The sequence below is a fragment of the Papilio xuthus genome, unplaced genomic scaffold (genome assembly GCF_000836235.2).
Source record: "Papilio xuthus unplaced genomic scaffold, Pxut_1.1 DF827461.1, whole genome shotgun sequence".
Lineage (NCBI taxonomy): Eukaryota > Metazoa > Arthropoda > Insecta > Lepidoptera > Papilionidae > Papilio > Papilio xuthus.
In genome coordinates, this window is record NW_013531188.1 from 830,130 (window position 1) to 852,322 (window position 22,193).

A 22,193-nucleotide genomic window follows, 5' to 3' on the forward strand; every position below is an offset into this window, starting at 1 on the left:
TGGACGGAGTCGCGGTCTACAGCTAGTTTGTAATAATAAAAAATATGTATTTTGAAGGTAATTAATTAAGTTCTACATGGGTTCCTACTTACGCAAAACATTTTCAAAAGCTCGTTGATTTACTAATATTATAAAAGTTTTGCGCGCGGTCTGTTTTGTAACAATTTTTAAGGTCTTCATACTTTACCTAACTTTGTAATTTAACTCTGACCCTTTTAACACTTTGTAGAATTAAATATTTAAGGATATTTAGTTACATTCAGGAAATTGGATTGATTTAAATTAAATGTATTTAATATTTTATTAAAAACTAACTGTCGCATACAATTCCGTTCGCGTGAAATTGAAAAAAAAATCTTAATTTATAGTCTTAATTTTTTTTTTAATTTTCACGCGGACGGAGTTGCGGTTGATAGCCAGTATTCGGATATTTTATAAAAATAGAACAAGATAATATATGACGTATATGAATGTAACATAATTTCACATTGACGTATTTTAGTCATTGAAAATATAATTGCAAATAATCTTATCATAAAATATATCTACGTTACAAAAAGCAAACAAATCGTAACGTATAATTTTACCTTTACATTTCTGATAGCATTTTTATTCCTACCGCTGTTGTCTTGTTAAAAAGATGTGACTACGTGTGCTGAATACGTAACAATTGTTACATTGTGTGAGTGAAACACGCACATACATCTAGTTCCAACTCCTTGTTACGTCGTGTTGAAGTCAACCAATTGGTATGAGAATTTTACTTCTTACTAATATTATAAATGCGAAAGTTAGATGGACGGATGTGTTTTTGTTTCTTAGAAGGGAACAACTCAACGGATCTCGATGAAATTTCGCACAGCTATAGAAAATAATCTAGAAGATCACATAGGCAACTATTTAAGTTTTTTAAATACCACGCAGACGGAGTCGTGGCCACAACTAGTATGTAATAAATGTCAACAATTCGAATACGGTTTACATTAAAATGCAACTCAAAACAAAGCAAAGTTAATAATTTTGCTGTTTTCTAGACATTATTAACGCTGATGTGCCATACACGGACTGTCTTTGCAGCAAATAAAAAGGCGAATGTAACGGTCCGTGTATAGCCTAATACAGTTTGGTAGTCTTTCAGTCTGAAGTCTATTTATTTAGACCCTTAGGCACTCCCGATCGAAAGTATTAAAACAATTTTCTAACAATTTCCAAGACACATCGCAGTAAGAAGGATACCTAAAGTAGACCGTAGCACGTCTCTACCATTTGTTTCCGTGTGGACTCCTCAACGAAATCCCCGGTGAAATTGTCGGCCGCTTTCCCTTGGTTTTTTTATTGCGGGAATCTTTCGATGTTCTGCGTACCCTAATACTTTTTACATGTTAGTACTAAGATAAGGAAAATAGGTAAATATTTTTTTTTTATCGATCTCTTGCAAATCTAATTTAATAAACAATTGGTTTTATCACTTAACTATCAATCGCCCGTGACACCATCCGCGCGGATTAAAAAAAACTTAATTAGTAGCTTATGTGTTATTGCAGACTAGGTTCTACATCTATACCAAATTTCAGTGAGATCCATTGAGCCGTTGCGGAGATAGCTTTAAATAAACATCCATCCATCCATCCATCTATCTAAATATTTGCATTTATAATATTAGTATGATGTTTATAATTTGGATTAGGTATTAAACTACGTAAAACAAATATTCTCTATCCATCGACTTTATTTATTAGGTTATTCATGTGATGTTTGTTATTCACCTACCAATAAACTCAAGTCAATTCGCCAATATTCAATTAACAAATTGAAATCTCCCCTCCACTTGTCCTAATCTCACGTAATGAAGAGCCTACCTTTATTCATAGCATGCTAATCAATAGTTATAGTTTTTGTGTAATGCCATACTTAATTCTTTTTCAAAATTTATCTGCCGCAGAGTTAAATACGCAAGTTTGCTATTGAAATATGACAGGCGCTAAGTCGACTTAATAAGGCGCTTCATCAAAAAAAAACCTTTTAATGTTTCTTTGAACAGCTGAATCTTATCTGAATTGAAAATTGAACTGTTTTAGATTGAATTGGAAGCACCTGCTGACCTGTCTTTACCAATGAAAAATTACCTCGATCAAATAGCAATATTGACTTCATATTCTCACTGAAAGTGACAAACTGTAAAAAGTGATGGAAAACATCACAGGTTGTTAATTTATGTATTTAGTATCATATTAGTAAATACAGGAAATATTAAATATGTTTTAGACCTGGTAATTTTTTTACTTAAAGGCTTACAGGTCAGATTTTTCTATCAGGACCCCATATGAATATTTTAAGATGTTTGCCTCATCAAATATGTATTTTCATTTTTGCCCTTCGCCTTTTACGATGTATCGATTTAGTAACACGATTTCTCGAACCTTTTAAAGTATATGTTATTGAACGTTTTAGATATTAAGTATTTTTATATAACAATATAATAAGCATAATAATATGTTTCTCTTACGTTGTTAAAAAAGAAACTTATAGTTACATTAGACTTTATAATATTAAGTTTAGATGTTAGAGAAACAAATATACTATAAATATTTATTCTTCATAACTCAAGTATCTGTCAGAATTCTTAGTTGAACTTCTCCAAAGAATATTAACCGCCAGTTACTAACGCTGAAACACATGTGTTAAAACACATTGCCATCTCTTTCATAGCTTTGGGAAAGAACAAAGACAACAATGTTATTGAAGAGTTTTTGCAGTGTAAACTCACAGTAATGTTGCCCGACTGAAAGCTAAATTGGTAGATGTAACACGTCTCTGTTACGGTATGAGGGTATTCTTCCATTTCACCGGCGAGTTTTGTGGGAACGTGACGTCACGCGCTCGCCCCGGGACCTAGCGCAGTGTTGCCAGTTTCACACATTCTTTTTAATCTGTCCAGTATACGGTTGTTGTTTTGATTCATCGAACCTACTCTGAGGTCGTTCTATTTTTGAAAATCTAGCTATGACATTTAAAAAGATTTTTTTATTCCAAATGGCAATCTTTTCTATTAATTGTAGCACTAATGTTGCAATAGTTTTAACGTGTTAATCTCAAGAACTACCAATTTTAAAAAAATTGTTTGCAGTTGGCTAATATAATATCAAAGATGTTTGTAGGCTTTTTTACGTCGTGCCATGGTACTTAAGAGCCGAAAAGGAAGTGTAAAACATAAAAAAATCTTTACAATGTTCAAGTGAAATTGAGAAGCAACTTTATCTTTAAAAAATGTTGCGATATTGTTCTCTGCTTTTACTACTTGGTTATCGGATTAAGTGACTATTGTGTTTTGTCTTCCATATGACTAATATTTTCTCTACTAACTCTGAGTGTAACAGTTGTACAACTTTCCCTTTCAAATTAGATCTATTGATATTAAATAATATTGTGGCTTGGAATATAATAGAATACGTACCCTTGCCTCACGTTTCGTAATAATAAAATACGATAGGAAGTAGGGTTGCCTCCTCTACGGATTTGAGTCGAATTATTAAGTATGCATGCATAATCGGGCTATGGGTTTTAACATCAATGTCTTGGTAGTGTGAAACAAATCACTAGCAGATGGCTTTTGTTTTTGTCATCTGTTAAGACAAGGGTTCATCTTACTAATATAATAAATGAGAATGTTTAGATGGATGGATGGATGTTTGTTTGAAGGTATCTCTATCACGGCTGAATAGATCGCGATGAAATTTGATATACATACAGAACAAAGACTGGAAGAACACATAGGCTACTATTATGTATTTTTAATTCCGCGCGGATAGAGTCGCGGCAATAACTAGTATTCATATAAATGGTCGTTTTTTTGGTATGTTGTCAGCCCTGGAGGAATGTATTGTGACGTTGACGTCGTCTTCCAATCAATGGTCTCCGCTGCTGTGAAAATGAAATAACACTTTCATTTTCTTCGGTATTGTTCGCACGTATGTTATTCTGGATGGAAATCAATGAAGAGAATTTTGTTTACTTTTTGTATTATTTCACATGTATAATTTTATTAAACATGCTGACGTAATTGTAATTCACAACTACTGTTTAGGCCAAACACAATTATTTGGGTGTTATGGTTTAATTAGCGAAATAAAGAGTTGCAAAAGACAAATCAATCGTTGCGCGTATGCATCGGAAGTCCATGTTGACGTTTCGTGCCACCGCACGTCGGTTCGCACCGGTAGTGGTGTTGCCCGCACCTCAGGCGCGAACAACTACACTAATATTATAAAGTGGATACTACTTACGAGTAGTGTTATGTTTGTTACCAAGAAACTCAAAAACTAAAGTACCGATTGCAGAAGCTTTTTTTACGATTAGAAAGCTACATTAACTCCTAGTAATATAAGTCACATTAAAAAATATTATAAAATCTTTAAACAAAAATATCTGTTAGTTAACTAAAAAAAATATTTGCAAATTATTATAATTAAATTTATAAGAAACAGAAAAAACCGCTTACATAAGACTTGAGTTATTTAAATTTTAATGAAAAGAAAAAAAAAAGATTTAAGCTCGGTAACCCTTTACGTCTGTTTCGGATTTCTTTGTGCAAGTCTCGAATCAAAGGGCTGTCCGGTGCACAAAGCGAAAGGCATAGGTCCCTGCCTATCTGATGCCACCCGAAGATTTATGGAACGAATATAAAATAAGGGACTCTAGTCGACTTTGGATGTACATTTTACTTTAAAAATTTTATATGGATAGTAATGAAGACGCAATTTTCGCAATTCATCGTAAGAACGTCGGATAAATGTACATATGTAAATCGGAAGTCGAAAAACACATAGGTACATGGCCGGATTCGAACCCAGGACATGTATATTGCAAGTCAAATGCTTCACCCCTGAGTCACCGACGCTCTAGTCTGCGTCTTCTCGTTATTTTGTAAAGTCTATGGGGTTCGGCCAATCGGTCAAAAGTTAGACTAACTTTTAACATAAGAGTGATGTTTTCTAACTGGGTTAGTATGGCTACGAAAGCTGAATATTTCTAATCACTACTGTTAATTAATATCGTTACCGTTGTAATGAAGATAATACCTTACATGCATCTTCACTACAAATGTATTAATTAACAAACTTACTATTATAGTTTGGTACAAACTTATGTTTCCTTCGTCACATTTTGAAGTGAATAAATAATATTAAGCAGTAGCAGTGTTTGTATAGTGTGAATAAAGCTTAAAATCGTGTAAACTAAGATATCCTAGTGTGTACACAGATTAATTGTGTCTTAGAGGAGTAAATAAGTATGCTTTGCTTTATATGTATTATACTTGAGTAAGATTAACTCGCGCTATTCATTAAGCGTTTCCGCGTCTGTTCTCAGCTGCATCGCATTGCAGGGCTGTGGTTCTCTTGATTTATTTTAACTTGTGAAACTTTTAAAGTAGAAGGCTACCAGGATATCAGCAAGTTACTGAGATATTTAAGCGGTTGACACCAGGCGATCAGAACCCAATGATATAGAGCAGTAGGTTTATAGTGTAATGTCTTCATTTAAAAGAGTTTGAAATGTGTTTAGAATGTCTTTTGTTTTGTTCAAGTGTTTGTTCAACTAAACTGATTCATATAAAGAGAGAAGACTTGAAAGTCTGTTCAGAAAAAAAAAGTGTAATTCTACAAAGGGATCGAGCTAGTTACTGTTGCTTGGCCTTATGTGGACCTAGAAATTTAAAGAAAATGTTCTTAATGAATTTATCACTTTTTTTTAAAGTTCGGCGCATAATGTTGAAATAGCAGCACAGTAAAGTAAATTAAAACATTTAAGTTTTATAAAAGGGTACCGAGTACAAGTTTTACGCGGAATTTCAAATTCATCGTGTCAACTGCAGGCTTCCCGTAGTTGTTTAAAATTTAAGTACTTTTAAAACCCAGTTTGTCGCTTTTAACAATCGTAAAGAAAATTAATCTTACTATATTATATCCCGCCATGTACAAATGTGTTTTTGATTTCCGATTTACATATGTACATTTATCCGACGTTCTTACGGTGAAGGAAAACATCGTGATGCAACCTGCACATATTATACATGTATGAGAAGAAATTCAAAGATATGTGTGAAGTCAACCAACCCGCACTGGGCCAGCGTGGTTGACTATGGCCTAGTCACCCGTAACTTAGGGTAGGCTCCGAGCCCCTCGGTGGGGACGCATAGTGAGCTGATGATGATGATGTTTGTTAGAAGGTATCTCCAGAAGGGCTGCATGAATCTAGTTGAAATTTATCATAGATGGACAATATAAATTAGGTTTTTTTTTTAAATTAGGCGCGGACGAAGTCGTGAACGACACTTAGTGTTATAAAAAATGCTTTTTAATATATTTACCGTAAGACATTTTGTGTAATTCAGACTTCTTACTAATTTATTCAGGTAAGTATTTTGGACGTGATTTTCAACCGTCACTCATAAGAACACTATTGTGGTCTTTATTTTTTCAGTGTAAAGAGAAGGGTGGCGATGTGTTTGTGACCTAGGCACTGACAGTAGAGAATATTATTTATCTAGCTAGGCATTCTAAGATTGGCAAAACATTGAAAATTTTCTGGAATGATCTATAAATTTTAATGGCACAGGTTCTAGGCTTGTGCTTGCAAACTGGAAGCAAGCCAAGAAATAGTTTTCCATCAAAAATATAAATTTATATACATGAGGTATTTCAATTTCATATTTTGAGAAGAATAGAAAATGTAGATGGAAAATTTATTACTAGTAAAAAAAAATCTGTTTTTAAAAGAAAATAAGTTTTTTAACTTCATAAAGTCAATTGATATGGGAAATACAGCCCTGTAGTATCACCAGAAGGATCGTTGTCAAGCGCTAGCTTATAAAACGTAAAAAAAAATATATTTATTATAGAAAAGGCTACATAAAAATGTTTGAGAAAGCGACACTTAAAATTATAATTAATATCCACCATTAACGAAAGAATGAAGATTTTTAAAGTATTTTATGTTAGTGCCTTTTCCACTGGGCGAGCGGCCGCGCGCGAACCGTCGTAAGTTTCAATTTGAGAGTTACGTGTAGCTAGTTACTCAGTGAAAAAATGGTCTAAATAAAACTGTCTGATAAACTGTTTTATTTATTTAATTAAGTATAATTCATAGCAATATTACATTTTGTGGATTGTATATTTCCTACTAAACTTAACCTAACTTAAGCATAATAAAAAAAAACAAGCCAAAGTTGCGCCACTAATTCTAATCTTTAATAAATAAAATAATTTGCATAGTAATGCTTTTAAAGGAGTTTCATGTTTGTGAAAAATTGCAAATTTCGTTCATCAAAATGTATATTATGATGAAAATGTTTTACATCAAAAAGGACTTCAAATTAAAGTACGTCAGTAAACATATATTTTACTTCTACGATAAAATTTACTAAAGCTTATTAAAAAATGAACAGACATAAAAATATTTATAGAAGAAAAAGAAATAAAGTAAAAATTAAACAATTCCTTTGACACAAAAATATAGGTAGAAATAAAATCGAGCTAATAATTTCGACAAATTAATTATAAGCCTTAATACTTGTAATTCCAAGTTACCATAAAAGCAACAAACATGATTAATATTTAAAAAGTAGCTGTCGTCTCCGTTTGTGTGGAATTAAAAACAAACATGATTAGCCTATGTGTTCTTCCAGACTTTGTTTTATTTATATGTCAAATTTCATTGTGATCCGTTAAGCCGTTCTGTATATACCTTCAAACAAACATCCATCCATCTAAACATTCACATTTATAATATTAGTAAAGATAACCTTCAAAAGACAAATCAACTTTAAAATAATACATAAATAGCGGTGAAATCACTGGGATTTCCTTAAATAATATTTGGAATAACCAACACTGATATCAGAGGAAACGATTATTATCAGGTTATTCCGCTATACTTTATTAAATTAATAACACACTGGGATACAAAAATAATGATATCGCATACTTAAAACTATGTCAAGTCACGTTTTTATTACAGGGGGGCAAACAAGCCACGTGACTAATGGATGCCACCCATATACAACTACAACATTGAAGAATTCCAAAGGTGTTGCTGGTTCGTTTAGCCAGCAAAAGGTCATAATGGAAACCAAAATCATAATATCACGATTCAAACTTTATTTAACGACGTATCTGTTTGCCACTCTCAGAGTCTTTAGTCAAACGCTGAAGAATCCCTTACTGTGGTTTCTTTAGACTAAATCTGCACACAGAGTGACCAGTTAATCTGTCTGTTAGTCAATATTAACTGTCGAGATTCTTGGTTTACTAATTAAATTTTGTGTTAACAATGATTCTATGGCAACTTGCTACATTATTTAGCTAAGTCGTAGTATAACAATGGTTGTTACACCGACCTTGTGGAGTTAGTGCTCGTTAGCAAAAGTTTAGCTACAATACATCCAGCGACCGACAAAGAACACATGTGTGCAAGATTGATGTCCGAATTACAATGGATCTTGAAGCGTTCAACACTTTCTTTAGACCCCTATCAAGTTTCAGCAAGTTCTTACAATATACAGTTAAGTAATTCATAGGCATTTAATATGTTATATCAACCTATCCTTTTACATACATCTCTCTTAGCCGTCATACATACAGTCAGCGTCATAAATACCGTAACAGACAAAATATGCAAAAATATAGGTACACCAAAAGTAATCAATTATATCAGTACAACAAAAGTCCTCAAATTAATAAAAACATTCACCCTGCTCAAATACATCGGTACATACACAGCGTCAAATATATGAGTACATTCAAGGTGCCCATAAATATCGTAGCAGCCACAGCGTCATAAGTAACGAAGCAGTCAAGGTGTGCAAAAATATCGTAACACTTGACAAAATTGAACTCTATCTCTATATAATTGTGATACAATTTGGAATAAACTACTTAACTACACTAAAAAGACAGGTTTAGCAATATACTCCAATATTTTAAAATATGCACTTGAGAATAGTTGCTTTACCACATAGACACAAAAGGCTAAACACTTTCTGCATCTTCCTTAAATCCTAGTGAAAAGTGAAAATCGTGTCTCGGAGATTATCCATTTCTATGGACGAAAACGGTACATATACAATGTATATTGTAAAACCAAAACTCAGTCAGCACTGTCATTCGTTAGGTTGTTATAAAAAACGGAAATGAGCGTCTGACTTGAAACACATTATTAATGTCTGAATAACAAGATAAGGGTTTTAGTATTGTTTTTGCCTCCTTATTTAAATAAAAACAAATGACATATTGTAATTTTCCTCCTACAGTATAATACGCTTTTGAAATAAATGGTTCTTTAAAGCATATGAGATGATATCCAATTTTCACTTCTTATTTTACATAATAGTACCTGGACGACCAAGCTTTGCTCGGTATTTTTTTTTAATTGTATTTTTTGGAAATTATATTTAAGTACGAATTACTAATAAAATGATGAAATATAAATAATATTTTTCGATCTTACCGATAGAAAAAGTTAAGTTTATGTTTGAGTTGATTATCGATAAAACACGAATAAAATGACATTTTCTAAAAATGATTCCTAACTAGATCGATTTATCGCCCCCGAAACCTCCTATATACTAAATTTTATGAAAATCGTTGGAGCCGATTCCGGTATTCCAATTATATCCAAGAATTGCTCATTTAAAGATATAAGATATCAATATAAATCTCTCCTCGCACTAACTCCATTCAAGTAGGGTGCACCAGTTTTCGTCCTCCATTTCGTCTTCCGTCTCTCAGCTGTCAATCCCTTCTTGATCATGTCACTACGCAATCCATCCATCTCTTCCTACGCCTACTACCGGTGTAAAAGTGGAAGACTTATATATATCCATAAAAAATATGAGCACTTTTTCCTAAAAATTAATTCTTTCCTGTCGGACCATAAAATTAAAAAAAATAAACTAGTAAATTGAATGTATAATATTTTTTGTTGATAATACTAATATTAAATGGTCAGACATGAAGCGGGAGAACTGGTTTGTCGGTGCGTCATTTTATCAACATTTATTGTTGTGTCGTCTACAGTGACGCATGTCTTTATATAGTATATAATATTTATTTAAAATGTTTACTAAATGTTACATAACGCAGACATTTTTGTTAGCAATACTGGGTATGTTTGTGCGAGTTATTTAATTCGTTTAATACAATTGTTTTTTGTGATAATTGTTATGTAAACAACGTATTATGTTTTCTGTTCATTATTATTTACATACAAGTAAATAAAACACTTTTGTATATAATATGGTACAAAATGGTTACAAATGATGTTATTTTAGATATTGTTTATAGTCCTACGATTATGTTGTACATAAAATTCTATTTATTTATTTGTCTTTTTTTTGTTAGCGGTACACGCATGTGGTCAATACGCGACCAATCTAACTCCAAGACAGCGATCGAGATTAAGACCCAATTATAAAGATGACACGAGTAACGTAAGTATTATTATAATCGTATATTAGATGTCACACACAGCTTTGTTACAATCTTCTTCTTCGTATACTTCATTACTGAAGGTCGTACTTGTCTTGATATGCTTATACGGCTGTGTCGACCAGTTGCCTCCACGCCGTCCTGTCTTCGTCTTGTCTCAGAGCAATCGTGATATTGAGTCCCAATATAGCCTGCACTTGATCGGACCTTTTGTTATAATAGTAGAATATAAAAAAGAAACTGATATCAGACTGTACTTTATCCTTGTTTCAAATTACATCCTGATTCGTTTGGTCGTTCTGAAGTTATGGAGTAGCAAACATACATACATCCAAAATTGGGCGTTGATAAAGTTAGTAAATTTTGCTGATATTTACAGTTCGGTGATCTTTTGCTTTATTTTGAGGTTATATTGCCCCATTGAATCTTAATGATAATTTGCTTTTTAAATTATAAAAGTGTCATCTTCACATATCATTACAGTTAACTGCAGTCGATTTAAAATCGGTAAATCTCTTCAGAATAATACATAGAAGGCTTGAGAATAGAGATCTTGAAGCCGAACCATGTGATACACCGACTCTGGTGATGCCTGACTTTCGAGGCCCTGGTCTACGCCTCAGTGATGTCAGTAAGTAATCTAATTCTCGTCGGTTCATTTACATCACCGTTTAAAGACTCGAGTCTACTAAGGAATGATGAATTAAGACAAACACGCTGACCCAGTACGTTAGTTGACTGCACACATCTTTGAATTTCTTAGCAGAGACAAAGGTATGTGTAGATTACATATCAATGTTTTCCTTCTATTCAAAAGGATATATCAACAGTCGTAAAAATCGTTCCATACTTAAGCTTCATGATGTAATAAATATTTATTTCTTATTTTCAGAATGCTTAGAATATTTATGGAAAATAAGGTACTACGATGAAGCATTGATAAGTGCAGCGCTGTGTAAGTTATTCCTTTCGAGTTAGCTAACATGACCACGAGATACATGCATTAATAAGGCAACATTTTTTGACTCTACCTATCCGCGCGGATCACCTGAACTGGCGAAGCTGGGGTTGTACGGTGAAGTGTAGGTCTAAGATGTGTAATAAAGTGAAGTGAACGATAAATATAATTTCAATTGATCCTGTCGATCTAAATCCTATCCGCGTGGTACCTTGTGGTGATGCTAACTAAGCCTTATTCATCATTGCTTTTAAAATAATTACATATAATTATATTTCATAGGGCATCAATAGCTAAAGACTTACTTGATTCTGGGTGCTTCCTTGCTTATGTCGACTTTACGGTTTATGAATTTAAATATAAAGTTTGTCTTGGACGATGGCCGCTTGTTCACTGCTCTTATTTACGAAGCGTTGATCTGGACGGTTTGAATTTGAGTGGCGGCGAGTGGTTGCCCGGCTCCTGTAGTATTTAGTCGTAGTAGTAGGTAGCATTTAGTGTAAATTTAGTAAGACAAATGTACATTAAGAAAATTTAAAAAAGTATGAGTTCATGGCTTCGGTTTTAGGAGTAACAGTGACCGAGTGACAGATTCATGCCAGGATTGGGGCTATTGCAAAATCGTAAATTCTGCTACACTTAAGTTTTTGTACAATTTATAGGTACAAATAACACCAAGTCTACAGGAGTGTACAACATAGTGACAGCTGTTGCCGGCGGACTTGATGGTATTCCTGGGGAATTTCCTCATATGGTAAGTACCAACAACTATTAACGAGAAAAAAAAATGGGATTGAATATTGATGGATACAAAGGTATTGAATGAAGGAAGAACATGACAGCTAATAGAGTTGTATGGAAGAATATGTATGAGGAAGTTGCTGTTGTTTTCAACATTAACCGCCTTAAATATGTGCTTTGTATAGTTTTATCCAGAAGATCATATATTCGCAACTCTAGTTTATGGTGTATGGAGTACCTCTATATACAATTTTTTTTATTAATTATCGGTGATTATTTCCCATATGGCTGATGGTAGTCATGATGTCATGATATCGTTGAATGTCTTTGTACGTAATTGCTGTTGCCGACTGTACCACATCGTATATTCTCTGGCAGGGTGCTATAGGTTGGGAAACAGTGAAGAATACTTGGCTGTTCAAGTGTGAAGGAGCGCTTATCAGTGAGAGGTTCATGGTGACTGCTGCCCACTGCTCGCGGTTGCCTACGCCGGACGCAAGAGTCACTGACCTTTCGCCTAAAGTTGTTCGCTTAGGAGAAGTCAATATATCTGACGAGGTATGTTCTTTGTGCGACAAGATTATCTGGGCCGGTAAGATAACGCTGTTATTATGGTTAAATAGAAAATGGAATCGAACATGACAATACACCTACAGTATGGCAAGGATCTTGACTCTTTTTTTTTAATTGAAGGGAGCGCTAGTCAGTTATAATCATTTAGTTAGACATGTTCACCGGGTCAGATAACTTTGTCGGTCCATAAGTAATATTCTTATTTGTTAAGTAGTGTGCTTTTACAAAAACATTTTGTCATTCCTGTTTCCTCAAAGATAAATCGTGGTATGTCGGTTTGTTGTTTGCAAAGTAATTGGATAAATTACTTTGCAAACAACAAAGCGTGATTAGAATTTCTTCGTTCACTAAGATTTTTGAAATAATGTATTAAATAAACAATTATTTTCAGGAAGCCATCGGGAAGACACCTCAAGACGTTTTAATACAAAGATTTATATTACACCCTTATTACAAATATTCGAGGAAAATTTACGACATAGCTCTTGTTGAATTCAAAGATGAACTTGTACTGACAAGTAAAATGTATCCAGCGTGTCTTTGGACTAACCAATTTGACTTGGTGGGTCCTGCGGAATTAACTGGATGGAATACGATAGAATCAAGTAGGAAATACTGAGTTAAAGTCAAGTGCTAGAAGTGGCAATTGAGCTTAATTGACATCGCTAATTTTTTTCTATTCCTACAGATAAAACGGTCCCAACCAAGGAATTCATTAGCGATGGTTTTGATGTATTCACGAGGCTTACTCTCTTGTCAAAAATTTCAGATGACGACCGAAAGAAAGGTAATATTGTTTATATTATACTAGCTGTTGCCCGCGACTCTGTTGGCGCGGGTATTAAACAATACTAGCCGATTTTAAGACCTACTGAATATACATATAAAATTTCATAAAAATAAGTTAAGCCATTTTGTAGGAGTAAATAACGAACCACCTAGTCACCCTTAACTTAGGGTAGGCTCCGAGCCATTCAGTGGGGACGTATAGTGAGATGATGATGATGAATTCTCGTGTCACAATGTTAGGTACAATTTTATAAATAAGATTATATGTTACATAAAAATATTGTCGTATGATGTTAGTCTTCAAAATGTCAGTCTGTCATTTTATTTTAATAATTAATTTTTTTATAGATCATAGTGTAAGTAATCCAGTGTTGCAACTTGCAAGAGTCAACGTAATGAGCTCATGGGCGTGTTACAAGATGATGAATCGGAATATTTTATTCCATCAGCTTTGTGCGGAACGGGTCCAGACGAATGTATCCAATTGCAAGGTGAGAAGAAGTGATTATTGTTTTATAAACCTATATTATGTCACGATAGTGGCTAGAAAAGCGTTAGTAATTAGCGTATTAATAGTTCGATACTGGAGTAGGTTGCAGTCATGATTATTAGGAATTATAAAAAGTTTTTTAATGTTAAGACATACGCCATGTTTGACAGTTTAGTGAAGTTTCGCACCTATTTGCCTTGTCTTAAAGTAGTTTGATTTAACCTCAACTTTATTTACTTCATTAGCTGTCACACAAAAAAAAACTTAATGAGTAGCCTTTGTTCTTCCAGTCTATGTAGAACATCTATGCCAAATTTCATTAGGATCCGTTAACCTGTTCCGGAGTTACATACCTTTAATGAAACATCCATCTATCTAAACATTCGCATTTATAATATTAGTAAGAGTAAGATTGTATTATTGTCTTCTTAAGTCTTTGTCATCTTTTCTTACTTTTCATTAAATTTTATAATTCTAGGACACTAGCGGCGTGCTCGAGGCGCGGCTCAATATTCCAGAATACACGGACTGGAATATGCATTATTTGATTGGAATTAAATCTTTTAATTATGGATGTATTGATGAAAATCAAAGGGGATTTGGTGTTTATACAAAAGTGTCCGTTTTTATGGATTGGATCGAAGGAATTGTTTGGGGAAAGGAATCGAAAAAGAAGAATGCTACTGAAAATTAAACTTAAGATATAGTTAAAAAATATTTACGAAATAAAACTCTAAAGTTAAGGTTCATTTAGACCTAAGCCAAAGACAACATTCGGTAGTCACTTTAGAGCGAGACAAACGTATATACATGAGAGCGCTCTACTACTGACGTCATAGCCGTACGGTGTGCCACACGACTTAATTCCTTGGGATACAATGTTAAAATGCTCATCTGAAGATCCACGTTTTTTAGATATGAACGTTGTCGCTTCATATTGGAAAGCTAAGTTACAACAATTTGGTAATTTTGTGCGTCTATTATAGCAAACGCGAAATTACCAAATTGTAAACGGAACCAAATTAAACAAGTTATTTTAAATTTCTTTTATTCACATAGCTGTTCTTAGTAATATGTAGGATTTGTTTTTAAACATTTATGTGTTTTATTTTAAAACAACAATATATATTATATGTAAGATAACCTCCAGTATTATATAATATATATTGTTGTATTAACCTCCTTCTTTTTGAAATCGGCTAAAAATGGACAAAAATAATATTCTTCATAACTTGGAATTTCCTTTTGAATAATAAACATCGTATTATGATATAAAATAAAAAGTATGCTTAAGGTAAATCCAGCGTATTATAAATATCAGTTTCTACGTCACACTGCACTGGTATTTCTGATTTTCCTTATGCGGCCACAGCATGACAACAAATTCAACAAGGACACGATTTTACCGTCTGCTAATTATGGAATTTGATTATTTACAAAAAATAAATTACTAACAACAAAGGCTCGTTTAATTTTATTTACTAAATGAATACATAAATTTTTATTTCAGAATTAGTTTTTTCCTCGCCACACGACATCTTCTATCCAGTCTATAAAACTACTGACCCTGGTGTAAACGCCGGGCGTGTTTGCGCGTGCGCAGCCAATGCCGAATGACGTCACCCCGATGACGTAGTGTATAGCTCCCTCACTGTTAGATGGCAAATCTATTTTCACTTGCAATGGCCCTCCAGAATCACCCTGTAAATGGCAGTTATGTTTTAAATTTAATAATAGTAATGAAAGTAAACTTTATCTCAAATCACTTTGATGACAACAAAAGTACAGAAAGACGAGTTTCTTTTTTCACTGATTGAAAAGAAAACGAGCTAAGAGACCAGATGCTTCGCCTGCTACTACTATTAATAGATGAAAAAACGTACAGAAGATTATTCCCCCTTCCGAAGAAGAGAAGGACAGGACTAACATTCTATCTAGACTACATAAATTTAAACTTTCAAGAATTTAGTGTCCAGAAAATCTCAGGATAAAAGTGATGAATGTGGAGAATTAATAAAAGTATTACGCTTGGTCACATACCTGACAAGCGTCAACACCGCCTGCTAATTTTCCAGCGCAAAGTTGAGTTTCATTCATCCCGCACCAAAGTCGTGTACAAGAAGGCTTCAAAAAACTGTCACAGACATCCGAATTTAATATGTCCACTTCTGCAGCCTGCAGTTCAGGAGATGTTAGAAGTCTTGCTGCAATACAAAGAGAAGCTTTAAGAATGAATGATGCAGAAGCTTAAGTTTAAGAAAGTAAAAATAGATATCAAAGTTAAGATAAATCAAAAGACAAAACGCATATATTTCAACATTCAAGAGAACAGTAAACAATAAAAAATTAATATTATAGTTTTAACATCCAGAGAAATCGCCCAATATTTTGTTCAGTCCCTACTTTTTCTCCATTTTTTCAACTTTACCAATTTATACAAATTTGTGTAACTCCAACAATTTTATGAAAGTTTCTAGTTTCTTTCGCCTTTTGCTTCACCTATCAATATGAAAATTTTTAGGTTACCTGTTTCAATGACACCCCATCCAGTCAAGGTTGCCTTCGTCCCAAGTGGACTGGTGTCATACCTGGGCCATAGACACGCCGGCTGAACGTATTTATCAAAACTCACATCTCTCACTAATTCTATAATTGCGATGTCGTAATATTTCTTCGGTGGCTTGTACAACGGATGATTTATGATTTTCTTAATTCTTACGTCAACTGGATCCAATCCATTTGAAAACTAAAAAGAAACAACATGAACTTTTATATCTGGTCTTAATTTGATTTGGAGTTATTACTCAATAAACATTTATACATATATCCAAAATGCTGCATTTATAATATTAGTAACAGTAAGGTTAATTACATATAATAGCGTCAGGGTCTGTGTTATCATACTCGACTTAACATGACCCAAATTATCACGATAACTTAGACCCTTATTCCACTAGCCGGTATAATTATGAGTTTTTATCAGAAATGAACTCACCCTATCAATAATATTTTTATCACCCAATCTCACGATCTCCGGCACCTGGTTTGCTACGGTAGAATCTCTCGGTGATACTTTAGAGCAATGTGCCGCTGTCAGCATGAACTTGGAACTTATCAAGGAGCTGCCGCATTTGAATATCCATGTACCCGTTGACGATTTCCACCCCACTGCACCCTGGAATAAAGGCTTGTTAGATACAGTTTACTCCCAATTAGTTATGAGCGCCTAGTAAAATTATTATACTCCAAGAAGAAAATGACTTAGGAATAAGGACAACACAGTAGGGGAGAGAGAGAGATCTTTCTCTCTCTAACACTTATTGTAATTATAATGAAAGAGAGAGACAGTACTATCTCATTATAATTATTAAATATTTTTAGAAGAAGATTTATTCAATTGATCCCCTTAAATTGGTAATTTTGTTGTTGACTAGATTTCATGTTGTACATGCATGGTTCTGGTTGTCATGTTTATCTTCTCAAATGGTATTATATATTATGTAAAAACTATGATAAATAAACTTCTTACCATGTGGGGGAATTCACCTGGCTCCGTTATTCTACCACCTATCGCAAAATGTGGCTTGACAGGACTGCGTTCGTATTGGTATTGAAAACCTGCCAATAACAATAAATATTTTTATTCTAATAGACCGCTGTCTTAATTTAATGTTGTACTGGCAATAAACGCCTTTACATTTAAAGAAATAAAAAAAATATTTTTGAACTTAAAACGTAATAACGGATGATACAAATTCTGTTTAAAGTTCCAGTTAAGTATTACATTCTATAAAAAATTGACTTTTATTTAAAACTAGCTGTCGCCTATATGTTCTTCAAACTAAGCTCTACATCAGTGAAAAATTTCATCAAGATCCGTTGACCTGTTTCGAAGATATCTTCAAACAAACAGCTATCCATCTAAACTTTAGAATTTATAATATTATCAAGATGGTTTTACTTTATGTAAGTATTCATTTATTAATTATGTTATTCTAACCATAAATTTAACGTAAAAATATTAACGTATTTTACTAACATTCACGCAATTTTTTGTTGTATTCTTGCCGATTTTCTATTTCCCAAAGATATTCGTAGCATTCTGTAAAAAAAAATAACTTTTAAAATATTCAACATTAAGATTAATTTATTTATTAAAAATTCATGATATCCATTTAGACAAGATTACATAAAAATTATCTACTGAAAAAAAAAACAAAAAAGTGGATCAGTATGTTAAATACTAGCAACAGAAATGGCTCAATTATATTAAAAAGAAAAAGTGAAGACAGGAAAAATAAAAAAGATAAGGTTTGGAATATTTCACACCACCACCATCAGCTCACTATACGTCCCCACCGAGGGGCTCAGAGCCTACCCTAAGTTAAGGGTGATTAGGCCATAGTCAACCACGCTGGCCAAGTGCGGGTTGGTTGACTTCACACATATCTTTTGAATTCTCAGATATGTGCAGGTTGCATCACGATGTTTTCCTTCACCGTAAGAACGTCGGATAAATGTACATATGTAAATCGGAAATCGAAAAACACATTGGTACATGGCGGGATTCGAACCCAGGACCTGCAGATTGCAAGTCAAGTGCTTGATCACTGAGCCACCGACGCATGGAATATTTGATTATCAAAAATGTTTACAATGAATGTACAATTAAAGTGCTAATAGTCTAATGGTTAAGGGTATGGACTTCTGATTACGTGGTCGGGCATTCCAATCCCGCTATTTGACTATTATCGTAAACCATGTCCTAACACAAGGATTGAGCTTAGTTGGAATGATACAAGAAATATTAGTAAATTAACAAAAATCTTCTGATATTAAAAAAAAATGAGTTTAGAGATATATACTCACTCGCATCGCTAATTCTCCGGCCAGGTATTTCAAAAACAGGTTTTTCAATTTTTTTATATAAGCAAGGATTGTTCGTATCGTTAGTAGTATTCTTGTCTGCTGCTGACGCTCCATTCTGTTTAATTTATTTATTGTATCTTACTACTCGTTATATTATAAATGCGAATGGTTTTTTGTTTAGATGGATGGATGTTTGTTTCAAGGTATATCCGGAACGGCTCAATGGGTCTTGATGAAATTTGGCACAAATGTAGAACATTGCCTGAAGGAGCACATAAGATACTTATTATTTTTTATTAATTCCACGCGGACGGAGTCGCGGGCGACAGCCAATATTGCTAAAAGGTAAAGACTAAAAGTATGAACGGATCTAGTAATGGACAGTGCGAAAGAAATGAGAGTAAATTGAGTATGACGACAAACAGTACAAAAAATTTATACTAATTTTGACATAAATACGAAGGCGCTTGTCGCAAATATTCGTGCTAGGCCCCAAAGGTTGATGATGGTGTATGAAAATTACAATTTAAATTTGATTTTGGTAAAGTAATAATTTATAAATAAAAAAAAATATTCCTTTATTCATGTTAAAAAATATAATACGATTAATTTCATTATCATCAAAGCCGATGGAAGAAATTAGCAAGTATTATATAAATAAAATTCTAATAAATTAATTATACGCTTCATAATATAAATTATACACAAAATATGCCTCGTTTTGTTTTTTAGAAAGTTTTTAGTTGACGTAACTATTACTTTAAGTCTATTTAGTTTGGAAGAAAAACAGACTTCTAAGCACTTACGTTATCTTGTTTAAAGTTTTAAAAACTTACCCGTTTTGACCTTGATATAGGTTTCAATTCATTTAAATCATCTTGCGGCCGTATTCCTTCTACTGTTATAATTAGAGATGCTGTAACTGAAATAAAAGGCACAAATTAATATTATAAATGCAAATGCAGATGGATGGATGTTTGTTTGAAGGTATCTTCGGAACGACTCAACCGATCTTGATGAAATTTGGCATACATGTAGAACGTAGTGTGGAAGAACATATAGGCTCATTAAGTGTTTTTGTAATTCCGTGCGGACAGAGTCGCGGGCGACAGCTACTTTGCTATATAACTGTTTACATTAACGATGTTAAATTAGTCAAAGTGATTCACTTTAAATAAAATAGTTTCGTCGAAAAACTACAAAAAAAAATAATGTTTTTTTTTTCTTAAACTATGACATAATAACCTCACTTTTAAAATGAAAATATCACGTCTATAAAAGTTTAAACCGATGTAATACTTACACAAAAATGTTAAGAACTCCTTAAAACACTTCATTTTTTTGTTTTGAAAATACACAACACTAACTTCATAACACACTTATTCAAAGATATTCACTGAACGCATACAACTTGTCAAGATGTATCCCACGGTATGGATAGTTATCGAAAGAGCTGGTTTTGTTCGAGCTGATGTCAGGTGTGCTAAACCTGTTTTAAAAAGCAATATTTTATTACATTGTGACCTTTTGACATACGAGACTTGTAACATAACAACATATAACTACATATATAATTGTATTCAGTATTTTGTTTCGTATTATCTAGTTAAAAGGATATTAATGTTTTCCGCGCGTATGTATTTTTGTATTAATGTTCATTGTAGATAAAATTGGATCTAAGTCAAACGCTAGATTTTCGTTATAAAAAAAGTTTGCACCCTTCTGTACCGTAAGAGGTTGGATTATTGTACGATTTCGAGGAGTAATATATGCTTAATTAACGATTAAGTAATGCATGAATTTAATTCTTTGAATGCATACCTATTGGTATTTTATTTTATTCCTTATTATTATAAATAATTACAAATATCAGAACAATGAAAAACGAACGAATGTTTTAATTTCACACGTTTCTCAGACAGATTTTTTCTGTATTTATAAAAAAAAAAGTTCCCCTAGGAAGTTAAAAATTGATTATATTTACCGTGTATTTATAGATATTTGGAAAATGTACCATTAGTTTGTTACACCTGGATATTCCCTTTAGATGCGTTCAGTAAAGTCGGGATTGTACCGTACAAAGATCGATGTCATCATTTACTCAAATATCATTAGTCAACAAAAGGTTCTTTTTTAATTTTATAATATTCTAGTTATAGCCTTTAATATTTGTAAAATTTACTATTAAACTACCTATAATATGTCTAACACAACGAATGATCTTACGGTGAACTTTAACTGTCACTTAACACGTGTTACACAATTGTTTAATACGTCTATTCTGTTTTTTTTTTAATTTTTTTAATAAATAAAATGTTAGTAGATTTTTGTAAATGTACTATTATTTCTTCATTCCATTCCAAGTTAGCTCTAGGTTTATGAAAGGATATTATTTAGGATAATAGTCGATTGGATTCGAACTCCCGATCACGTGATCGGAAATCCGTATCCTTAACTATTATGCAATAAGCGTACTATATGTTTTAAAGAATATAAGATTACTGTTACGGCAATGGAAACTCTTCGTAAATACATAATTGCGTTATCATATGACAAAAATTGTATTCTATTGGTAGTTCTAGTGATTAGTACGTTCACATAGCTTTATAACTCTTTATGCAGACGTACACTCTACGAATAGTACAACTCACGACCGTACCCCAGTAGGGTAGTCTATTTAGCTTGGTCCTAGCATATACCTCTCTTTTCTTTACAGTCAAAATAGCCTTGATTACAAGTGCTATTAGAATTGCTAAGAACTTATTAATTAATTGTAATTTCCAAATTTGTTGGTGCCTAAGCATTTTCACATGCATTCAAAAATTCACCCGCACACCTAACTTAAAAAAAACACATACACACACACACACACACTTTCTCACACGCATAATCATACACACACATGCTATCCTTTGATATTATTTGCAGTTCAAAATTACTTACTTTAATGTCTTCATGTATTTTCTTATTTTCCAAATTGTATCTCATAATATCACGCTTAGTTTTACATGATATGTACGTACTGTTATTTTGTTTATGGCTAGTGCACTCCTAGGCCCCGAGATACAGGCTCAGCCTAGTTCAAGGTCTGCAGATACTTCAATGTATATTATTCTAACGTGTTTTAGTGAAATGTTCTATTCTTATTCTATTCTATTTTAGAAATGTTATGACGTCATTGAACCATTCAAAGAGGAAGCCTCTCTACCTGTATTGCGTACGTGATTGAAATAAATGTAATTTTGTCTCTATTGGCCGTCCCCACGTGCGTTACCATTTTACCGTTATG

General features: G+C 33.1%; 2 protein-coding genes across 2 annotated transcripts; one reads left to right on the plus strand and one right to left on the minus strand.

Annotated features, from left to right (window-relative positions):
• The first annotated feature begins 10,004 nt into the window (after positions 1-10,004).
• LOC106119427 (serine protease persephone) lies at positions 10,005-15,130 on the plus strand. Its single transcript, XM_013314401.1, has 10 exons — positions 10,005-10,161; positions 10,398-10,486; positions 10,968-11,115; positions 11,377-11,439; positions 12,105-12,196; positions 12,562-12,741; positions 13,148-13,361; positions 13,445-13,543; positions 13,894-14,036; positions 14,514-15,130. The coding sequence occupies exons 1-10, from the start codon at positions 10,113-10,115 to the stop codon at positions 14,727-14,729; spliced, it is 1,293 nt and encodes a 430-aa protein (XP_013169855.1). The 5' UTR covers positions 10,005-10,112; the 3' UTR covers positions 14,730-15,130.
• Positions 15,131-15,544: 414 nt separating this feature from the next.
• On the minus strand, positions 15,545-20,270 carry LOC106119432 (venom protease-like; the record flags this gene model as incomplete). Its single annotated transcript, NM_001311829.1, is given in 9 exon segments — positions 15,545-15,736; positions 16,076-16,239; positions 16,562-16,781; positions 17,031-17,210; positions 17,565-17,653; positions 18,075-18,137; positions 18,905-19,019; positions 19,741-19,826; positions 20,208-20,270. Coding segments are annotated over 9 exon segments (1,140 nt in total). The 5' UTR covers positions 20,242-20,270.
• Between the last annotated feature and the right edge of the window lie 1,923 nt (positions 20,271-22,193).